This window comes from Perissodus microlepis, chromosome 18, assembly GCF_051167445.1.
Source record: "Perissodus microlepis isolate ML-2025 ecotype Zambia chromosome 18, ASM5116744v1, whole genome shotgun sequence".
In the NCBI taxonomy this organism is placed as follows: Eukaryota; Metazoa; Chordata; class Actinopteri; order Cichliformes; family Cichlidae; genus Perissodus; species Perissodus microlepis.
Genome location: NC_140478.1, coordinates 18,946,541 through 18,968,915, shown reverse-complemented (window position 1 = coordinate 18,968,915; position 22,375 = coordinate 18,946,541). Strand labels below are relative to the sequence as shown.

Below are 22,375 nucleotides of genomic sequence, written 5' to 3'. Positions count from 1 at the left end.
ACAACACCATCTGGCAAGCACCTGATTAGCAACGGCTTGATTTTCATCATTACCCTAATGATCCCAAACACACTGCCAATGCAGTAAAAGCATAGCTCACAGACAAACACACAAGGAAACACTATCAGTCATGGACTGGCCTTCCCAGAACCTGGACCTCAACATCATTGAAGCAGTGTGGGATCATCTCAACAGAGGACAGAACAGAAGTCAGCCAACATCCAAAGAAGAGCTTTGAATGTCCTCCAGGAAGCCTGGAGAAATATACCTGAAAGCCGGCCAAGAGAGTTCACGCTGTGTTGAGGAATAAAGGTGGTGATACCAAATGTCGACTTTCAAGCCTGTTAGAATTGTACAAACTTTGTTTTTTCTTATATGCTGTATTCCATTTATGCTTGCACGTTTCAGTAAAGTACCACAAGTGTGATTTCCCATTTTCCTAGCAAACTATGAAGAAGTGAGGAGAGACTCAATACTTTTTCACAATTCCTGTTAAATCCAGAATCTAATTTAAAATCCTTCTCCTCACATACATCCTCTTTAAGAATCTGAGCCCATCTTATCTTAGAGATCTCATGGTACTGAATCACCAATAGAGCTCTTTGTTCTCACGCTGCTGGCTCACTTGTTCCTAGGATATTCAAAAGTAGAATGGGAGGCAGAGCCTTCCGGTTTCAGGCCCCTCTTCTATGGAAGTACCTCCCAGTTTGGATTTGGCCTCTCTGCTTTTAAGATTAGGCTTACAAATTTTCTTTGATAAAGCATATAGTTGGGGCTGGATCAAGTGATCCTGAATCCTCCCTTAGTTATGTTGTAATAGGTTTAGACCACTGGGAGCTTCCCATGATGCACTGAATATTCCTTCGTCACTCACCTTTTTCACTCACTATGTGTTTACACACTACTCTGCATTTACTCATTAGTTATTATCAATCTCTGTCACTCTTCTACAGCATGTCTTTTATCCTGTCTCCCTGCCGTTAAAAGGGAGTTTTTCCTTCCCACTGTTGCCAAGTGCTTGCTCATCAGATTACTTGTGTATTATTATGGGTTCTTTATTTTACAATATAAAGCACCATGAAGGGACTGTTTCTGGGACTAATAAGAGTGCGTGAGGGTGACAATAAGTGTTACTTAAAAATATCTGCAGGTGCAAATGGTGACCAGCGTGTGGCACTGTTTCCATTTCAGAAAGGCCAATGAGAGAGGACAAATACTGCAAACTTCCAAAGCGGAAAACATTGGAACAATTCCCAGAAGTATCGCAGTAGATATTTGATTTATGGATAATATTCAAAATATATCTATATATCTAGAAAAAAAGCTTTAAAAGTTTCGGCACATCTAATTCGAGGCTTTCTCGTTCACTATAAGAGCTGAATGAGTGCTTTACAATGTAAAACTATTTGAAGCATGTTTAGCTCCAAACCAGCGCTGACTCCGAGAGCTGCTGGGAACTGGTTTGTGTCAGAAAGTTGACTCAACTTTTGAAAAGTGATTAGAGACGTGTGCTCCCCCTTGTAGTTTCAAATAATTGTTACATGAGTTGCCACACATCTTTATGATGTAACAGCATATAACTACTGCCACTGCAGATTGTGAATGAATGTCTGTAGGATAAATGGGTGTAAGGAAGGCAGCCTGTGGCCTTCGGTTTCTGCTGGTTTCCCCTCCTCTATAGCACCTTTTGTTAACTTGATCCCAGAATCGAAACTTAATCCCAAATTAGAAATGACGTGATATAAAAACTGAACTATGAATCTGAACTATTAAGAAGTCTATTTAAAGCTAACTAGAGAAAAATAGGACTGTAAGATTGTTTGTTTCAGTGAAATTTCTCCCACTTTTACACTGTTATTACCTATTATTAAACTACCCAACATTATAAATAGTAGCTAAACTGAGCTTTACTATAAAAATAAAGCATCAATTAAGAATCCAATCATACATGATATTAATATTGATATTATGTATTGTTACTTTCATTAAATACTTTAATTACAGTGTCCGGGTACTTGCAGTATTTTTTAACATGCTATGGAGTATTTTTCTTGCTTCTTATACTTCAGTAATATTCTGAGCACTTCCTGCGCCACTTTTTATCCCTGCTGTGAAATGAGTGCTGGTCCCAAACAGCCAGAGCCGAGCCTTCACTATGTAAACAACTCTGCACCATTCATACGATCATAGTAAGAAGTGGGTGGCACGAGCAGCACGCCCCTCGCTCCTCAAATGGGAAGTTACGGTGCACCACGTGACAGCCTTCTGGACTTGACTGGCTCGTGAAAGGGCGGCGTGTGTGACGTCAGCTGGTGCAGACGATACAAAACACTGCGCGAAAGTAGAACCGCTTCAGAGAAGTGACAAGAGGTGTGTTAGGGTTGAAGGGGACGGGAGCCTGACAGTCAGCACCCAGGGATAAAAAGCCAAAAAGTTTTCTTAATATCGCAAAAAGGGAGAAAAGCGCCTGCGCAGAAAGATAAGCCGCAGCAGGATTATCGCGCTGCAGAGCTGTCACACCTGAGGGGTATCTCTATAAGAAAAAAAGTTTATTTTCTCTCTAAAACCCACGTGGGACAAGTCAGCAGGGTTCATGTGTGACATATACAGCCTGGACTCGCACTGCGTGTCTCCACAATGCAACATGAGCTGGTCCATGGAGCCTGCTAACTTCTACGAGAGCACCAAGTTGGGGGGTCCGCAGCAGGGGGTCTGCAAGCCGGGCAACAGGAGCGACGGCCCGGCGGAGGACGGCACCATGGTGGAGCTGAGCACCACCCCCGCCATGTACGACGACGAAAGCGCCATCGACTTCAGCCAGTACATCGAGTCCATGACAACCGTGCCAAACTTGGAGCTGTGCAACGATGAGCTCTTCCTCGACCTGTTCAACACCGTCAAGCAGGAGAAGGCGGATTTCTACAACATGCAAAGCTCCGGTCTGCCCGGCGGCATGCAGCAGCTGTCAAACGCCTACACAGCAGAGAGGAAGACGGACGGCGCGCTGGGGAAGAGCGCCTTCAGCGCACCCATCAAGCAAGAGTCCGATTGGAGTGACAGCGACATGTCTTCATCCCTGCCTTCCCAGATCGAGACCTGCGCGCAGACCTCCGTCAGCCTCCCCACGGGGCAACCGACCCCGCCGACCACCCCGGAGCCAGTCTCCGCCGTCAGCTCGGCCAAATCCTCGCCGCGTAAGCTGGGCAGGGAAAGGGGGAAGAAGGCGGTGGACAGGTTCAGCTTTGAGTACCGACAGAGGCGAGAGAGGAATAACATTGCAGTGAGGAAAAGCAGGGACAAAGCCAAAAGGCGCAACATGGAGATGCAGCAGAAGCTGATTGAACTGAGCGCCGAGAACGACAGGCTTCACAAAACCATCGAGCAGCTAACCAGAGAACTCACCGGCCTCAGAGAGTTCTTCAAGCAGATGCCCAGCTCCAGCTTTGCGGGCTCCACGAGTGCAGAGAGCCGGTGACAAATTCTCGAACTGCTTTGAACTGAACTTTCAAGAGACATACCTCAACAGACACTTGTTTTTTTTGTTTTTCTTACCATCTGTACCAGATGTATTAAGCTTACCATAATGGCACTGGAAAATATGATGCTGCCATATTTTTGTGGGATTTTTCCTCTGTATTAAATTATTTTACCACTGCATTTATGTGTTGTTATACCTGATATGGTACTTTTTTTTTTATAATTCCAAACTTTCTATAAGAGCCAGAGCATGATCTTTTATATAGTTTGTATGAAACCTTGAAAAGTTTGTTTTTATGTTACCTGTAATAAAAACATTGCTGGAAAAATTGCAGAACTGCCTGGTCTGTGGGTAATCTTTGTATGTCATGATTTATGCTTGAGGAAACTGACACAAGAAGTGCGACAGGAAACAGAAAGTAAGGTCAGCAAAAATGAGCCTTTTATTGACACAAAGCGAGTTAATCTTAAACACAGAAAGGATGAAAAAGTTTAAAAAAAGACAACATTTAAAGCCAGAAATCTGAAGTTAATGAACCCACGTGGGCTCCTTTTGACAGCCTGCATGCCACTGCTCTACCCTTGGGCTGTCAACCCCTGGCTGGTTAGATCACATATCATTAACACAAACAGGACCTTGTCTCTTCACAGCCTGTTCCCTTCAGCAGAGCCTCAAGCTGTCAGGCGAGGCCTTCAGAGGGAGGGAGGAGGATAAGCTGGCTCGGACCGAGGCCCAGCGTGCAGATCCTTGGAGCCAGCTGAAGCCTGAGGATTGATCTCATTAGTTCCTTGCCCTGACAGCCTCAGAGGCAGATTTCTTCCAGGCCCATCCACAGGGCAGGCTTCCTAGTGATGACTCGGACGTAAACGGGGATGGGGCCCACCTCTTTTCCCAACACGGCCTCCACATCGTATCCTGGGAACTGAAACAGCGAGGTTAAATCACTTGGCAGTGTTAGAGCGTTCAGAAAGCAATCACCACTTAAAATAGCTCCCTCCTATATCTCCCATACATAAAAAAAAAAAAAAAAAAAAAAGTTTGACAGGAATATGCAAGCATCCTTAAGCCCCCTGACCTCTGCACTCTGGCTCAGGAGTAATTCTGGTGATCTAAGTCTGAAAGCGCACGTTGCATTTGCTTAGTTAAAAATAGCTCCAACAGCACCAGTGGGTTCTTGAGGTTAGTAAAAGCCAAAAAAATGATAATCAGGCCGGGAAAAAGAGTGTGCCAATATTTTGGAAACTAATTCCTTCAAACATATCAATGAACAGCACGTTTTTGTTTTTGTTTTTTTTTTCAACTCAGCAGAGAAAACTTAAATAATGCTGACTCATGACATATTGACAAAAGATCAATGCACTCTTCAGATGAGCTCAGAGTTATGTAACAGCTTGATAAGTACACCTACCTCACCCCCTTCCACCTCTGCGGCATTCAGGATGGTCATGATCGTCCTCTGCTGCAGCTGATTTTTTTTTAAAAAAAAAGAAGACGTGGACACAGTAATGACTTTTTAATCATCACCTCAGTGCAGTAAATCCAAAACCAATGCTGCACCAGCGCACTGTGCCCTCCGCTTAGTGACAGCTCTCAAGGGTTAACGTATCAGCCGTTCGATAAGAACAACTCTAATAACTTTATCAGTTTGGCTTGCTTAGCTTTCTGATTGCAAAGTCACACACCAGCTTTTCCACAATAAAATATCTTTATGCAGATGTGCTCAGCCTTTAAATGTGCAGAATGTGGTTTTTATCTTTATGAGTCTCGCTGTAAAAGAAGGCCAAGGCAGCGCGGGATGATCCACTGTCCTCAAGGATGGACACCTGATCTATTCTAAATTCTGTTATTTAATAAACACTTTAAAAAAAAAAAAAATGTGTTGCTTAAAGCTCAGCACCTAAAACATCCATTCATTTACCTTCTTATCGCTGTCACACCTGTGTAGTCAATATGAGGCTAGGCTAGATTAACTTTTCACTTGTTTGTGCAGTGCAAATAGCTACCTGTCTCTGTCCAAAGGACCTTTCTGATTATATTTTTTGCACGTGCAGCTCAGTTTTTCTGTACTTTGAAGGTCCAGCTAAGGTTGAGCATTGCAAAGTAGCTTGGGCTACAAATGCTGCGGTTTGTGGCATGGTTCAGGAGACTAATTAAGACTTTATATCTGATGATCTGCTGTTCAGAGAATAAGAGAAGTCACTAAAGAGGATATCTACATTACCATTTTAATCCTACGTGTGTCATTACGCAGACTTGGACAAAAAGTAACACCAATTTTCACATTAAAAAAAGTGTTTCTGCGATAAGTGGTCATAAATGTTTCTAATTTCTAATCTGGCAATCGGATGAGGAAGTGCTTTCAGTATCAGATTTAATATGACTGCTGTTGTAGCTCTGTTGCTTTCATAGCATTAAAGAATATAACAGACAAAAATTTGAGGAAGTGGCCGTCTTATGGTGGGCAACAACAACTGCTGACTGCTACAGAGGGACTTTTCTGTTGGGGGACTGAATTTCTCCTTTTTGAAAGACCTCATATTACAGATATTGACCAGAAAGTTACTGTCCCAACCCAGAGGAACCGTAGCACATCATTCCCTGTAAAATACTGAACTGTCTTTTCAAATCTCAGGTTTGTGTGGACTGAACAGACCAGATAATCTGTCTAAATCAGTGGCCTGGTAGGTGGATTCACTTACGACTCAACCTCCTTGCAACTAGTTAAAACTCATGGTTGCCTGGTGACTGCATTACATTTTTTTTCCTGTTGGAGACCGATTTCAAGTGGTTGCAGCCAACTACTCCTTGGCCATTGCATGCAATTCATTTGTGGTAATACGATCATTAACTGTGATAAACAACTGAAAAATGCAAATCCGTTGATGTCTACGTGCACAGAAATTCACATAACTACTTAAAACTAATACAAAATATTTACAAATAACTGACTGTAAAATGACATGAGTGCTTGTTAACCTGCTATAAAATAAGTACAACCAGTTGGCAGCCAGCTGAGTCAAGTCCCCAACTGCAAAGAGGATGAGTTGCAGACAAACTGCGTTCATTGATGTGCACCAACTCAAATTTATTGCAACATGCTGGCAGTCAGTGTTTATAAATGAGCAATTATTAGCAAACCTTCGCCAATCTGTGTAGGAGTGACTGCAGTCAGTGCGAGTCAAAATTGTAATTGTTTTGAGACAGGTTGCCTCCCACCAGGCGATCTGTGCAATCCCCTTGCAGTCGAAAGGTTGCTGGTATTGCAATATGCATTGGTGAGCTCAACTGGTTGTATTCTCGTTATATCTTTTATGGCAGGGTTACCACGCACCTTTATTATTTTGCAGTTGGTTATGAGCTTGGTCTTATTGTTGCTTTATCACCATCTTGAGGAACAAAAGCTGCTTTGAAGAAGAAGGCAACTGACTGTGAGTGCTTGCACACCTATCACTCTTTTCCCTTGTGTGACTGTAGCATTAGTTCAGAGCCAGGCTGATGCTAAGCTAACTGTCTTCAGGTTGTTCTGTCATGCACGAGTGGTAGTGATCTTCTTATCGAACGGGCCAAAGAAGTACAGTGCTTAACAAATTCATTAGACCACCTGTCACAAAAACAAGAAAACGCCAATGTTTTTAGAAATCTGTCAGAAACTTGGAGCCGGCACAGTGGACTTCTCTGAGAAGTCGAAAAATTCATCAGGCTGTGTTGATTAACCATCACAGAAACATAAAATGTGAAGTAGTAATAACTAATAGATTTTTTTTAATATTACACTATTCTTTTAAGTACAGCCCTGAAACACTTGTATTTTTTAAAGCCTGCGATGCTGTTCTCACCTTCACCTTCATGGTGCAGTTACTTAATGAAGAAGAAGTCAGGAAGACTTCCAGCTGAGTCTTTGTGTGCGGCTTATCCACGGCAGACTTACAAGAAACACAGTGGAAGTTCTGACTGCAGAAAAACACAAATATAATGTGATACTTCTGCCAGGATGACAAACATGAAGCTAGTTTGCTTAATTGTGAGGACCTACGGCCTTTCAGCTGAAAGCTCTAAGTTGTCACTTCCACAAAGATTACAGGCAGGCCACGAGTACGCCGTGCTCTCATCCACACCGACAACCACGCCTGCAGACAGAAACAAAACCATTAGAAATGACAGGGGGGACATTCATGCATGCTGCACAGCTCTGCAAGACTTTAGTTTCTGTTTTTAACCGGTTCTTTTTCATTTCTTGATATTTTTAGCCAAAGGAACAGCGATAAATGTTCGACGCACAAGTTTGAAAATGTGTGCATGCTGGTGTCAGGGTGTAAGCGATAAACACATCCCTTTCAATTTTTATCTGAGATTGTCATGATAAATGCAGCAAAGACGCACTCCCTGCCTAAACATCATCACACTTGACAACCACAGTTGCAGCCCCACGACTTTGTATCCTTACACAGGATACTAAATTCAAACCTGATAATAGCTTTTTGTACTTTCCATTTTGGGCCTTTTTTTTCCACTGGTGATTTCCAGAAGGTGTGAGTGCAAGACACAAGCTTGTTTTATTTTCATTCAGCCATCTGACCAAACATGTAGAGCAACAGAGGCCAGAACACAGTGTGATTTTTGCCCTCCATGCTGACATGAAATCAGCAGATGTAGATTATTATCTGCTTGAAGCAGCTCTATAATACACCACATTTACATAATTGGAGAAAAACAAACAAAGAAAGCTTCAAAGCAAGGATGTTTAACCAAAGTAAGTGAGGTTGGTGGCAGTAAATTTAATTAGTTGATATATACTTTAATTAGAACTCATACGAGTAGTTTATCATTTATGTTTCAGATGTGGCAGCTGGTGGCGATCATAGCTGGTGTTAGCAAACATTATAAATCCCTAAAAGCAGCAAGACTGCTTGTGTGCACAAAAAACAATTGAGGGAAAATGCCAACGTTCCCTCAAACTGTAACTCATTGTCACCAGAAGTTTAAAGCTTCGGGGGAGGCAGGCGGTTTAGTGAAAAAATGTAACAGGAATGGACAAGAATCCAGTCATTTTTCATGTTTTTGTTTGCAAAAAAATCCTTTACAATTGCAACCTGAGGACAGTGACTAACAAACAGAGTGCAAACTCCTGCATCCACACCAAAGCCTCTTGTTGCGCTGTAAGCACACACTTGGCATGTTCTCCAGGAATTGAGCTAAATGGAAAAGCACGGGATCGAGTGAAAGGCAGAAGCAGACCTGTGAGAGTGCAGAGGGAGTTGGGTGTGGTCTCCAGACTCAATGGATCCAGTCTCGCAGGCTGGGGCAGGGTCTTCGCCTGGGGCTCAGGCAGCGACTGTAAAAGTAATTCTGGCCTGTTTGTGGACTCGAGGCAACCGTCGGAGCACACCTGAATAACTGACTGCTCTGCGCAGAGAAGGACACCTGGAGGTGCAAATGCCAAAAATGAAATATCACATTGAAAGAACAAGTTCTAGTCTTAAAACTGCTACTGTGGTAAAGATGTAGAAACTACCAAGTAGAAACTGCCAAGGGAAAACAGGAAGCACCGCGTGCTTCTGATGGCTGATTTTACAGGTGGGCTTCAGCTGGCCATGCAGAAGTACAAAAAACAAAATATAATGTAGTTCAAGTACGGTTAGGTTCATAAGTTTCTGGGCAATGACGTGTTTTAAAATTTTCCTCTGTTCACCACCACAAAGGCTTTTAAATAAAATGCAATGTGATGTAAATAAAGTACATTAAAGCTTTTCAGTTTTAATATGAGCGGTTAACCAAATCTATTGGAATAACTGGTCAGGAATTGCAGGCAATTTTATACTTCGTCCTCCTTAAAGGCTCAAAATTAATTAGACTCTTGGTTGACAAGCAGTTTTGTGCCATTTTCGACATTAGGTGAGTCCCATTTTCTAATTTTTCCACAACAAATACAAGCAGATAAAAGAGTTTTGATGATGTGACTGATAATAGAAGTAACTGATGAACTCTGATGTTTACATATCTATACTCTCTGCTCAGATTCACAGAAAGATAATGACCCAGAGCAAACTGTAAAAGCAACCCTAAGCGTTTCTCAAGCCATCACCTGATCTCAACCCAATGAAATATGCTGTTCAGTTATAAAACTGAACGCAGAGAGACCCACAAACGAGCAGCAACTGAAGGCGGCTGCATTAAACCCCTAATAGAGCAAATGAGGAAACACAAAACTCAAAGGAGGTCTATGGGTCCATGGTTTCTAGACTTCAGGAAGTCACTACAAAGGATTCTCAACCAAGTATTAAAACAACCCTGATATTTAAAATTATGCTAGTTTGTAACAATTGACTTTGAGGCTATGAACATGGGTTACTATGAATAAAAAAATGACTGAAATTGTGAAACAGTAATGGAAATCCCCTCAAATTAAAGCCGAATGTTTGCACTTTGATCACATCTTGATTAGGTGAAATTAAAAAAAAATATATATGTGTCACAGTCTGAAACTTATGGACATAACTGTATAAATACTGAAAACTAGTGACTAACTTCTGTAAAAAAAAAATGAAGAAAAACACTTTTTTTAGTATAATTCTTGCAGCTCAAACCCCGGCAGCCTCATCTCGTCACATTTCCCATACCAGCTGTGAATCATGCTGACTTTGGCTAAATTTCTGGAAACGAGGACTCCCTCTGGGAGCAACTGCACTGAGCCCTCCGGAGCTTTCCAACAAATGTGACTTTTACAATAATAAAATGTATTTTTTAATGTCTGATTGAACATAAACACAGAGTATCTGTTTGTTCCAGAGTGACCACTACATTCAGATGCTTTCAGAAAGGTGAGCTTGTGCACATCCGCTGTTGAGAGATCAGCAATGTGTGAAATTCACCTGTATTTTGATCCTACGAATCTGCCACTAGGATAAATAGTATGTAAGGAATCATTTACATATTTTTATTCTTGGGCTCTACTCGAGTATCTCTGCAGTTAAAAGAGGCGTGTGCTTGTGTGACTGTTACTTTAAGCTGTTTCCAACAACACTGCCTCACACATGAAAACAAACCAGTGTGTGCAGATGAACTGATAGACATTAAGTCAGCCAATAAAAAAATAAAAAAATAACAAAAAAATCATAAAAACATCTGGAAAGATTCAGGAAGCTCACACTTTTTTGTAACAGCATGCAACTGTTTGTGCAACTTTTCCCACACAAGAGAAGGAGAGTGCAAAAATAAGTACAGAGCTAACACAACCACAGTGATGGGAACTGTGCCTGATTGAAATTTAAAACAAAATCCTTAAACTACAATTTTGAGGTACTTACACTTTCCTAGTTAAAGCTTCAAATGTCTGTGTGCTGTTATCAGTTTCACCAGAAACATTTCACCTCTAAACTTCTCACCTGCTTTAACCCTTCTATTTATCCACTGCTTTATTCACAGCGCTCAGGTCCTCAGACCAAACTCATGTTTGCAGTCGTTAGGCCTGATGGCTGTGCCCTGCAGTAGGCACCTACTGCCTTCCTGGCACCTCCATCCTCAACATCCTTTATCCAATATATCCATCTGTACAAAGCTGTCCAAACCATCTCAGCCCTGCTTCTCTAACTCTTCTCCAAGCAACTTTTTTCTCAAGCTGAGTTGTCATTTTTATTCCCATGCATCCTGGTCACTCCAAATCAAAATCTTAGTATATTAAGCCCTGCCTCCTGCCATTTTTCTCAGACCTCAGGGATTAATAACCATGAACTTACTTCTTCCTCTTCTATTTCAAACTTGATGATTGGTTATTTAGATTTTGTTTGAGCACATATGTGTAAACATCTGTATGCGTACTTGTATAAACAGGCATCTGTCTAGATGTGTATATGTATAAATTGTTGTTTTATATGTCTGAAATGAAAGGTTATCAACATCATCTGCCCTAAAAAAGGTATTTGTATAGCAGCTGCTTTGATGTACGACCTTTGTTGGGGTCCATCCATGTGGTTGGGAACTACTGAATACCACCTCAAACAGTCATACAGCAGTTTAACAGTGTAACATATCATAAAATTTGTAACCATAGATGTTTTATTTTATACCTACCAGTGCTACAACACTAAGTTTATTAAGCTGATGATCCCAGTTTTGATTTCGTCATGAACACAATTTTAAATGCAGCTCTTTTGCTTTCCCTCCCTGTCAGTGACTTTTGCACACATGAGGCCACTGTTAATGCTCGAATGGTTTACATAAAGCTCTACCGTGTTCTTTGATGGCATCGCTGAACGACAGGCGACAGACAGCGGGAGAGTTTAGTGTTTTGAGGACGGAGGAAGTGAGCACACAGGAAGTGTTCACACACAGAGGCACAGTGCGCCTGCACGGCCTCTCTGACTGCTCCTCCTGTAGACTCGGGTCGGTGAGCACCAACCAAACCTCACCCTGGCCTACATCAGTGTTCTGCAGAAGAAACAGAGACAAAGACAATAAAGAACACAGGCAGGGAATTACGTGGAAACCCAAATGACCTAGAAAGAGGCCAATTAAAAGAAACATGACACAACATAGCTTACAAAGCAGAAATCAGATGGTATTTATCACTTCTGTAGAAGAATTGCCTGAAAAGAGCTACGAAAAGAGGAATCAATCAACAAACAATGCTGCTGAAGGAGTGCAAGAACACTAAAAAGTTAAATAACTGTGTTTCAGTGCGGTGAGTGCATGGCAAAGTCCACCACTTTGATCTGAGCTGTTATCTCATCTTGGTCAAAGTTTAAAGGTTTCACCAATCAATGGTGAAGAACAGCGAGGCCTCGCACAGGCTGTCATAGACCGGGCGATATGAACTCTGCAGTCTACGTCAGAGCTTATCAGCACGTTAGTTCAAATGATCTCAACAGGAAGACTGCGGCGCTCCAGAGGGCAGAGTGTTTGCTCTGTTCTTTAACAGAGGTTCAATTAAATTGCTCTTTTTGTGGCATGACAATAAAGATACAATACCTGCATTCTCTTGTATAAAACAGTGGCAATAAAAGTGCAGCGGCAGGTTTTCGTCTCGCTCTGAAAAAGAAAAGGTTCGAATCAATCTGCTGAAGATAACTTATCTCAATCTGCTGAAGATTTCTGTGTGCGTGCTCTGAGAAACTGTTCACCTGCAGTATGTCTCGTAAGGTACGTTGTGCAGGGTGAAGGTAAAGCAGGGAAGCAGTCTGATCCTCGGTGGGCTCCACTGAGCTCTCCTGGCCTGACAGCAGGTAGCAGAAACTCGGAGCTGGAGCCAAAGGTCGGCTTTCCTGTGGACACAGGACACGGCTAAGTCACAGAGCGTTCTCAGCAGTCTACTGCCTTCACACGGCCCTGAGAGCTCTACACACTGAGACCAAAGGAGATGAATGAAAACACATTTCGGAAATTGGCAGTGCGGATTTCTCTTTTTGACGTTTTCATGGTTTCATCTAATTTAATTAAGCTGCTCTATGCAGACTTCCCCTTTGTTAAAAAGATCTGTTTGACTCTTCAGCAATGCTACATTCCTGTTTTATTGCAAGAAAAAGCTGGAAATAAGAGACAACTGCAAACTCAAAGTGGTTCCAGAGCTCTGTGAACCACCGCCCACATCTCAAATTTGATATGTGATTCAGGCAGGTCGGGGTGGTGTTTTCAATAATGACCAAGCAGAGTTTAGTCAGTGGGTGGGGTTAAGAAGGGTGATTTTATCTGTGCTAAAAGTGCTGTGAGCAAGGATGAAACAAATACAGTTAAACAAAAACTGTGACTCTGAAATGTCTTTCTCTTATTTTCTTTTGTTTTGTTGGGACAAACTTTTCACCGAAATCTCTACCGCAGGTTTCACGTATGCTGGAAGAAAACATCAGCTGGTTGCTGCCAACTTATAGATCGCATCTCTGAATGAGCGAGCATGAGGAGGAAAGAAGTTCAAAGTTCAATTTGGTTATCAGGATGTCAACTAAATTCACAGTTTATATAAAAGCAGTTTCATTCCTGTTGCGTTTCAGTTGTCACAGTTTTCGGGGATTTCTTTCTGTGTTGTATAACAATGCAAACTGAACATATGTGTAATTAATTAGGGCTGCAACAGTAGCTGAATTCATTCATTATTAGTTTGTGGTTTTACTTGACTCGCAACGTAAGCATGGTCAGTCCACGTCCTGTTGTTCCTGCTTTATTGGAGGGAAATATTTCATCTAATTTCTGATCACCGAATTTAAAAAAAAAAAAGGATTGTACTTGGAAATAAAGCATTGCAAAATAAACAAAAATTGGTTTAGAAATTATTTTACTACAGTGCTAATGATTTTGTTTGGGATCTGAATTAAAAAAAAAAAATAATAATAATAGACATTTCAATCACAAGTTTTAAATGCTGCCTTGGGCCATTTTAAAGGCTTAACAACTGATCAGCTGAATACAAAACTATCAGCAGGTTAAATCTGGTTTCAGCTCCTGTTATAGGGCTCAGCTGAATTATCTCTACAGTGAGGACTTACACTTGGCATACTAAGTGAGTCTCCATGATCCTTGAGAGGCATCGCTGGGGGCCACAGGCTGTCTATCAAGCTGAAAAGCCTGGAGCTCCTGGGAGTGAGACAAAAGAGAGAGAGAGAGAGAGAGAGAGAAAATACCTTGATGTATGCTCAATCATCCAGGTAATCAACAAAAAGTTGCTTCTGTTATGTGGATGTTGTGTTTTCAGTGGGAGAAACGTTTTATCACTCATCCAAGTGACTTCTTTGGTCTCAGCTGAATGCAGGTTTCTTTAGGGTTTATAAGGTTGCTGAAAACACTAAGACCAGATGAACTGAATCAACTTTTTGGGAGAGAGAGAAAATGTGAAAAGAGGGGCACGGGGGTGGGGGGATGGGGAGATGAAACTAGTGAATAAGTGAGATGGAGAGCTTTCACAGCCAGTTTCACTTCCACTGAAACAGTTTTCTGCTAAAACAGAGCTTGTCCTAACAGCACCTAGAATTAACAGTGAGCATGCTCGGGCTGGCAGAGAGGAGAACCATGGTGAAACTGCTTCTTACCGGCAGGTTAAAGGCTGGGAAACATTCACACCCTATGCAAATTATGATATTATTGTGGCACAAAAATAACAAGGTTTGGAAAACCAATTACAAGTGACATGAATTGTCCGTGACTTTAAGCCCCGATGACTGACATTTGCCATTTCTCACCACAGTCTTAATCACCGGAATGACAGACTGGAGCAGGATCAAACTGGATGTGCTTTTATGATGTTTAAGTGACGTCAAACTCCAAGTAAGGACTCAATAATTACAAACGGGGGAATAACAGCAAGTTGCAACTCCAGCATATCACGTCAGTCTCCCGCTCTTTTGTCTCTCTTCTAAGAAGCCCCTTCTGAGTTCTGCTTAGGTGAGAGCTGCCAACTTGTGCATGTGTGAGCTGTCATATCACCCAGTGGTTAACAACCTGTTAGTCAGCCTCTAATCACAGTTTCTTTGTGTGGAACTGGTTCTGCAGCCCAGTCGAGTCCAGTGAGGACTGCTCAAGGATGAGTAATGACAAGCTAACAGGTCTCATTCAGGACGCGGTGATTTTAATGCTGCCTTTGAATACTTAGTTTAACAAAAGTTAAGCACACGCATCTGAATGCAACAAGTGGCAATGGCCACCGCAGTCTGTTGTTAGTGATACTTAAATCTCTTTTGTTAGTGGGTGATGACTGATCATTACACATTTTCTATTTGATTTTGTTGGAAAATCTCCAAAAAAACCCCCCAAAACCCACAATCAATCAATCATTTCCTTAATGACAACCCATACGGCTCACATGCCAGGCTGATACAGTAACAGAATAGTTCAACCATTGTTCGGTGACAAGGGCTTATTGACACTCTCATATCTGTCTCTAAAATAACATCAAGTTAGCTCGGGCTACGATACTACATGTAGCCTAATATTTAATGTACAGACACGAGAGTTGTGTTAAACTTCTCATGTAACAACTGGCAAGACAGCAATATGTTTGCTAGCTGAAACGCGAGCAGCAGATTTAACTGATCTCCATCAATTTCAGATATTTCTGGTTTGGCCAAAAAAAGATCAAACCAAGATCTGCCATATAACTGGTGTATGACACTATGAAGTAACTATAACCAAGTGAGCGTGAGTTGAGGTTCAAATACAAATACAAAAAAATTGTTCTCTATTTATCAGCAGCAGTGACTTCTTGCAGTCTTGTTATCTCAGAGGTGTTAATTAGTTTCCTTTAATGTGGATTTATGGTCTGTCTGAATGTTAGGTTTTTGGTTCTGGGTGTACAAATCTATCCCACTTCAACGTTTCACATCTTTAAGACACACTATGAACAGACATGGGTGGAGAGCAAGTCTTGTTGTGAGAGACTGTAAATTTCTTTTTAGGGAATATAAAGACTAAGAGTATCACTCCATGCAGTATCAAACATGCTGTTTTAGTTCCCTTCCCTCCGTTTTTAAGCTACCTGCTTAAGCCTGTTCCTCGCAAACAGAAGGTTTGAACAGCAGGTGGGTGGGGCTGCAGAGCTGTGTTCCTGAGAAGACCATATTAGGCATATCCACCCTTACTGACATCACACAGAGCAAAGAGTTAAACAAACTGTCTGAAGCTGAGTCTGATCCACCTCATTTACTCGTACATACTCTGACCACGATTAATATGAGCAGCCACCATTGCAACAAATGACAAAAATAATAAGGGAACACATAATAGGTCCACATTACGGTATGATTTCTAGGATATGCTTAGAAGTCCAGTAGTCACAATTACTCAGAAACACATGCCTGATTTAACTCAACCTCACGTGTTTTGCCACTTGAGCTAATAAGATGGTCAATGTGCACCTCTGAAGATAGCCCATCCATCAGAGTCTCGCCACAGACACCCTCTGGGGAAATTATAGGCTGCGATGGCACTGAAAATACCAAGGATGTAAACATACCCTCAGTCGGTGTCTAAATGTACCCATGTCAGTTCTTCTAACTGCTACTAATCTGGGATCTTGACTATGGAAACTCACGAGGAAAAGCGAGTATGCACCTCAGTATCACTTTACATGTAAACACAGTCACATTGCTGGCAGAACAACATAATCTTGTTCAAAGCCACAGCACTGCCAGTTCTCACTGTATTGTAAATGTGGTTGTTAATGCTTTTAAAAATCAGGACATCCAAAGATAAGCATACTGGAGAGTCACTGAGCACAGCACATATGGTCCCCAGGCTACTTTACAAACACTTCTTAAAAGGACTTGTCTATCACAAGCATCCACCCAGGGCAGTTTGTCCCTAATGGCTAAAGACTGAGAAGATAACCTGTGAAGCAAGATTGGTATCAGTCATAGCATGAACTTCCCCCAATTTCTGGGAACTGAAATGTAGATAAAAAGGCAAAGAGGACTTTGTATGTGCGTGTGTTTGTGCTCTTTTTTAATGCGCTATTATTGTGTATCCTGTTAAAACCAAATGACAGCACAGGTGGTGAGGGCGAAGAAAGGGGAAGGGGGACTCTGGATTACATAGTTCTTAATGCAGGGTGATTATGCGATTAGAACTGTATAATATTTCAATATTACAAAGAGAAGCGGAAGATATGGGTCTCACCTTTCTCGTGTGACCCGCTGCACCACTTTAATGCCTCTCAGCATGCAGGTCTTCCCCTGCCACATCTGGCAGTACCTGCTGAGGTCATCCTCACAAGGCAGGAGTTGCAGCTGGACCACACTGAACATCCCGTAGCTGTCCTGGACGAGCACACACAACCTGGGAAAAGTTAAGTGATTAACTATTAACATATTAAGTAAATCACTTTTTTTTTTAAAAGTTGTGAATCTCCTTCTATAACCTTGAAGATACGTATTTAATAGACATGCCTAATGCATTTCCTTCCTCGTAAGTGCTATGCTTATTTCAGACTCCTTTGACTGAATAGAGTAAAAAGAAATCTAAGGTTCATTTTCTATCTTAAACAAGCCGTTCTTGCTTCTCTCCCCTTAAGCCTGCTTTCTTCTGATTGGTTGACTACCACAGACAGAAGGTTTGAACTGTAGGGGAGTGGTAACAGAGTTGTGTCCCTGAGGTGAACATTTAGGTGATGTCTGATCTAGGTGACTTAGCCAAGAGGAGAAAAAACAGAGCAGTCTGGAGCCTAAGCTTTAGGGCTTACAGGGCTTATTTCTTAAATGCTGACCTCACTTTTTCATTTGAAACTGGATACGTATTGTAACAGATACATAAACAATGTGGTATAAGGAGGATAAGTGCATTTGACTCTTGTCGGTGGTCAGAGATTTATAGAAAACTATAAATATTTGTCATAACACCCTCTGAGAGGATGAAGTGAAGTACACCTGACAGCTTGAATCAAATGACGGTATTTTTTCAGGACCTCCTAAGAAGTCACTTTTCTTTCAGGACTCTGCATTAACGTAAGGTTCAGTCGTTCACCTCTAGCTGGCCACAGATGCCTACAATAGGTTTGTCCTCCAGTTCTAATTGTTGTTGATATCAAGAGAATCACTGACAGGCCTTCGGGACCAGCGTGAAGCAAATTTTTCTGCCTAGTTGACAAATTTTATCACACATAACTGGCATGAATTTGCGTCTCTGCAGACTTTGAATGTAACGATAGTTTAGTTTCATTTGCATTTAGCGTGAACAGACCCAAATATTTATAGACAGACTATATGGCCATGATATATATGCTAGAAGCAGTTTATTTAAACTGCTTTCCAAAGCATGTTGGTGTGTTCACCACCGTTCACCACCTTCCAAACTCCAGATATATTTAAGATTTATATTTAAGATGTGTCTTTGAAAAGGTGAACAGTACACACAAAACCAGAACCCACTTAAACAGCGTTGCTATTTTGCACCTCAAAACTTCACGCAATATCCTTTAAATGTATGTTTACACGTTATATAGATGGATTTTTCAAAAGAAGCAGATAATTACAAGCATTTTCCACCAAATACTTGTCAGGGTTTGTTATTCTGTAACAACAGGATTACTTTAATCAAACTCAGCAGCAACTACTGGCTTGTTACATGGGTTGATTGTAAATGCAAATTAACTGATCAATAAATAATGTCGAAATAAATGGGTTTAGCACAAGTGTTTGTGTTGAAAATATTAGTGTAACATATTTTCTTATTCCCCTTTAAAAGAAATACAATTTTTATTTACACCCATGTAGTTCAGGATTAGTCCTGAGATTTATGACTGTTAATGCTGGTGGCTGGTTTGACAGGTTGCCGCTGACACAGAAGACCTTTGGCATACAAAGTTATGAGGCAGTGAACTGCTGTGTATGCCTGCACTCTGCTGCTCCCATTGAGCGAAGAGCTTGAACTGCTACAGGCTCCACTATCTCTCCCAGTCAAGCCCAGACACAGCCCTGTACCAGCCCTGAGAAACAGGAGAGTTTATATCCCCTGGTTAGACAAGCAACGGCCAGAGAAGAAGAAGAGAAGGAGGAGGAGGAGGAGGAGGAAGAAAAACAAGGGAAAAGGGAGGACTGTCCATAATGCATGTGGATGCATGTGCATACAACAGACAGAGGAAAGTTTTGAGACTGTTTTTAACCGACTGATTGGGCCTACGAATGTTTTCTGTTGCTATACTTGGGTTCTGTCTGTGTTTGTTTTGAAGGACCTGGAAATAGATATCTAAATATCATTCCAGACATGACTCTCGGTGGTATAAGCCAAAGATTTAACCAAGATTATTTTCAGTTGTTTGCTTAATCTAAAATCCCAAATCAGACATATACAACACTTTGTTAAATTAACAAGTTATTTTTTGACACACAAGACCGAGACAAATGCTGCCCTCTCTGGGGTTTTTTTCGCTTACAAAGCTGTAAACATGAGTGCAGAAGTTCAGCCTGTATAGCACAGTAAATGAACCCCTGCTCATTTTATACATGTTTATCAGAGAAAGGAACAGCCAGCAAGTCAAAGACAAAACTTTAAAATTCTTCCAAAACACAGTAATGTTTAAAAACACATTTATATCTATATCTATATCTATATTGACTACAGCTGGAGGAAGCATGGACTCCTACTAACACTATAACTTGATTAACCAGTTTTCTTTTGTTTTTTTTAATATACAGCCACACCTCGTCTGAACCTTGTTTTCAGTCCTATTGCCACCGGTGTATCAAATCCAGCACGTAGCCACGCAGTCTGCCTTTACAGACATTTGTAGAAAAATTGATCGTTTTACAGAGCTCTCTAAATTTGAGTGTAGTTCTGCAATAGGATGCTGCCATTGCAGCAAGTCTGTTTGTGATATTTCTTCCCTCCTAGATACTCCACCCTCAGCTAGAACTGATATTACTGTAAAGTGCAACCATTTGCACCTTTTCAAATTCTGAAGTGGAAGCATTTAGGCAAGTCAGCCACAAAGTGTTACACCACAGAAAGTCACAGAGCAGAGTTACAAAGTGCATAAAATAGAACAGACTCCCACATGAATCCCCACTATAGTGAAGCATTTTATGTGTCCTAGTAATCCTATGAGGTATGTTGCCTGGGTCAACCTGGTAGGATCTCCAAATGCCTATTTGTTTTAAGTTAATAGGCGGGCAAGGTGATTTTTATGGAGTTAAAAGAAACAAAACAATGGATCGTGGTACCTTGCCCAATCCAGGAGCCAGGCCCAGGACAGAGGCGCGCACGAGAGTGTCTGGTGGTCGGGTCACAGGGGCCACCCGTTCTGTAGACCTATACCTTCCCAATCTCCGGTCACTCCATTGTCCTACTGAGCAACTTCACCTCTGACATGCGCAATGATACTATGACCCTTTGGGGTGTAGTTGGATGTGACACTGCAAGATCTGAGGGTAGCATGTTTAAAACTGAACTTCCAGATCTTACACCAGTCTTCGGGTGTTTTCACACCTCTGGTGTTCAGTCAGTTTAAATCATACCCTTGATGCACTTTGTTTGTGCAGATTGAACACAGTGCAGTGATTGTACTCTGGTACAGACCAAAACAACTGCACCGAAACAACTTTGGAGGAAGTGGTCTTGATGTGGTTCCAAAAGAACTCCAGAATGATTCGATTATGATTTGAACAGGACCCGACCTCTATCCAAACCAACTACCAATTGGTTGCAAGTTTGACCGAATAACCTTCCCGTAGACAACTATGCTTTAATATTCCGGGATGCGGCAAGGTACTATAAATGTGGCAAGGTCTGTATGGGCAAGCAGCTAGCAGTAAAATAAAGGTAAATTCTCCAGTAGCCCAGAACACAGCACCTTCTTGCTGTATTTACTTTTGATGCTCCCACCCCAGACACATCTGGCCAATAAGTGGACTGAACATTCTCATGTATTTTGGTTCGCTTGGATTTTTCTCTGTGTGAAAACAAACCAAACCACGGGGAAAAAATAACTAACCAAAGAAAATGAACTATAGGTTAGAAAACACCATCAGAGAGGAAAAGGGGCTATGCTTCTTACTGCTAATGGGAAAAAAACTGTTACTTTGTTGGTTTTGGACTTCATTGTTCAGAATCTGGTCCCAGAGGGCGACGGGAAGAATAGGTGATGTCTTTAGTGGGTGTGATCCATTAGGATACAAATGGCTTTCCCTCGCAGTGGCCTAGTGTGACTATTACCAAAGGAGTCTAGAGTTCCACTGATAACGCTTTCTGCCTTCCTCACGACCTGTTGCAGGTCCTCTCGGTGAAACACACCATACAGCAGTAGGGCAGAAGGCTCTCCGGTGCTGACTAACAGAAGTCGGTCAGCATGTGATAAAGGAGGTAAAAGTTATTGCTGACTCAATAACATCAGCATAAACTTGGCACTAGGGGCTTTGTGGCATGGACGACTTATCAGTCATTTGCTTAAATACAGGATGAAGTATTTTTATGATAAAACAAAAACTTGACTGTTAAAAATATCATTAGCACTTGGGAATTCGTTCTCTAATAACTATTAAATGGTTTGCTTGAGTATATCATTTACATATGTTAGTAATACAACTGGCTCAACTTTAAACGTTTTTAATATCTCGAGAAAACAGGCTGGCTGTATTTTTTGCATGTTTGTTTGTTGGTTGACAAATCCCATGAACAAGTGCAAAAGTAACAATGCTTTTCTGTTTGTCCAGACCTGACCAAGCCTGGTGTTTCCTGCTGGAGGTGTTCATATTTCACTGATCCAAACGATTATTTTCTTAAAGGACATAAATTGCAGTTTTTCTAAACCAGGAGTAAATAAAGTTCACATTGAAAATCTTTTAGTTCATTAATACACATTTCTAATGTTCTATTGAGTATTTATTACAGCATATTTGCTACTGATAAATACTCAATAGAACATCAGACATTAGAAATGCTAATCACAGCTTGTTGTGATTCTTATGCACTCACTAATAGTTTTGGAGGTCTATAGCACAAAGTTTTTAGTATTTTCATTTTAAAAAAGAAAGAAATTAATCATTTAAAACCACAGTTACTAAAAGCACAAGGCGTGGGTGATTAAAAAAAGCTGCATTTTATCAAAACAAGCCAGACATTGTCAACAAATCAACATCTGACCTTTCTTAGAATATAAATACAGCTGGTAGAGTCTTGCTTGGTGTAAATACACTTTTACTTTTCGTAGAGCATGTTCAGTCTTGAAGCATGAAACTTGATAGGACACCTGACAGACTGGAGAGAAAAGGGTGACGGGACTTGTTGTGGTGCTGGCTTGTCATAAACAACTACCTCCCCCCTCTGTCAGCCCTTTTAGCTGTTCAAAGACCTACTTCCTCACTCCCCTCACTCCCACAAAAAAAAGAAGAAAAAATATCCTCAGTCACTGGCCAGTTTTAGTTACAGGCCATTTTCAGGAATTTGTTTTTGTGAGCGATCACAGAATTCTCAGCAACTCAGGTTTTCTTC

At 41.3% G+C, this 22,375-nt stretch overlaps 2 protein-coding genes across 2 annotated transcripts in view; one reads left to right on the top strand and one right to left on the bottom strand.

The window, feature by feature from the left end:
* The first annotated feature begins 2,346 nt into the window (after positions 1–2,346).
* cebpd (CCAAT enhancer binding protein delta) lies at positions 2,347–3,814 on the top strand. The gene has a single exon (XM_084911225.1). The coding sequence runs from the start codon at positions 2,594–2,596 to the stop codon at positions 3,473–3,475; it is 882 nt and encodes a 293-aa protein (XP_084767351.1). The 5' UTR covers positions 2,347–2,593; the 3' UTR covers positions 3,476–3,814.
* An 83-nt stretch (positions 3,815–3,897) lies between these two features.
* Positions 3,898–22,375, bottom strand: part of spidr (scaffold protein involved in DNA repair) — a 42,476-nt gene continuing 23,998 nt past the window's right edge. The window contains exons 11-20 of the mRNA XM_084911222.1: positions 17,072–17,230; positions 13,951–14,038; positions 12,595–12,735; positions 12,443–12,502; positions 11,704–11,902; positions 8,714–8,899; positions 7,512–7,605; positions 7,315–7,429; positions 4,887–4,943; positions 3,898–4,400 (exon numbers count right to left, since the gene is read on the bottom strand). Coding sequence (XP_084767348.1) covers positions 4,281–4,400; positions 4,887–4,943; positions 7,315–7,429; positions 7,512–7,605; positions 8,714–8,899; positions 11,704–11,902; positions 12,443–12,502; positions 12,595–12,735; positions 13,951–14,038; positions 17,072–17,230 — 1,219 coding nt within the window. The 3' untranslated portion in view covers positions 3,898–4,280. The remainder of the gene's footprint in view (positions 4,401–4,886; positions 4,944–7,314; positions 7,430–7,511; positions 7,606–8,713; positions 8,900–11,703; positions 11,903–12,442; positions 12,503–12,594; positions 12,736–13,950; positions 14,039–17,071; positions 17,231–22,375) is intronic.

What these genes read in the sequence shown, in the direction of transcription:
- cebpd (XM_084911225.1), top strand. Translation starts at nt 2,594, where the DNA reads ATGTGTGACATATACAGCCTGGACTCGCACTGCGTGTCTCCACAATGC.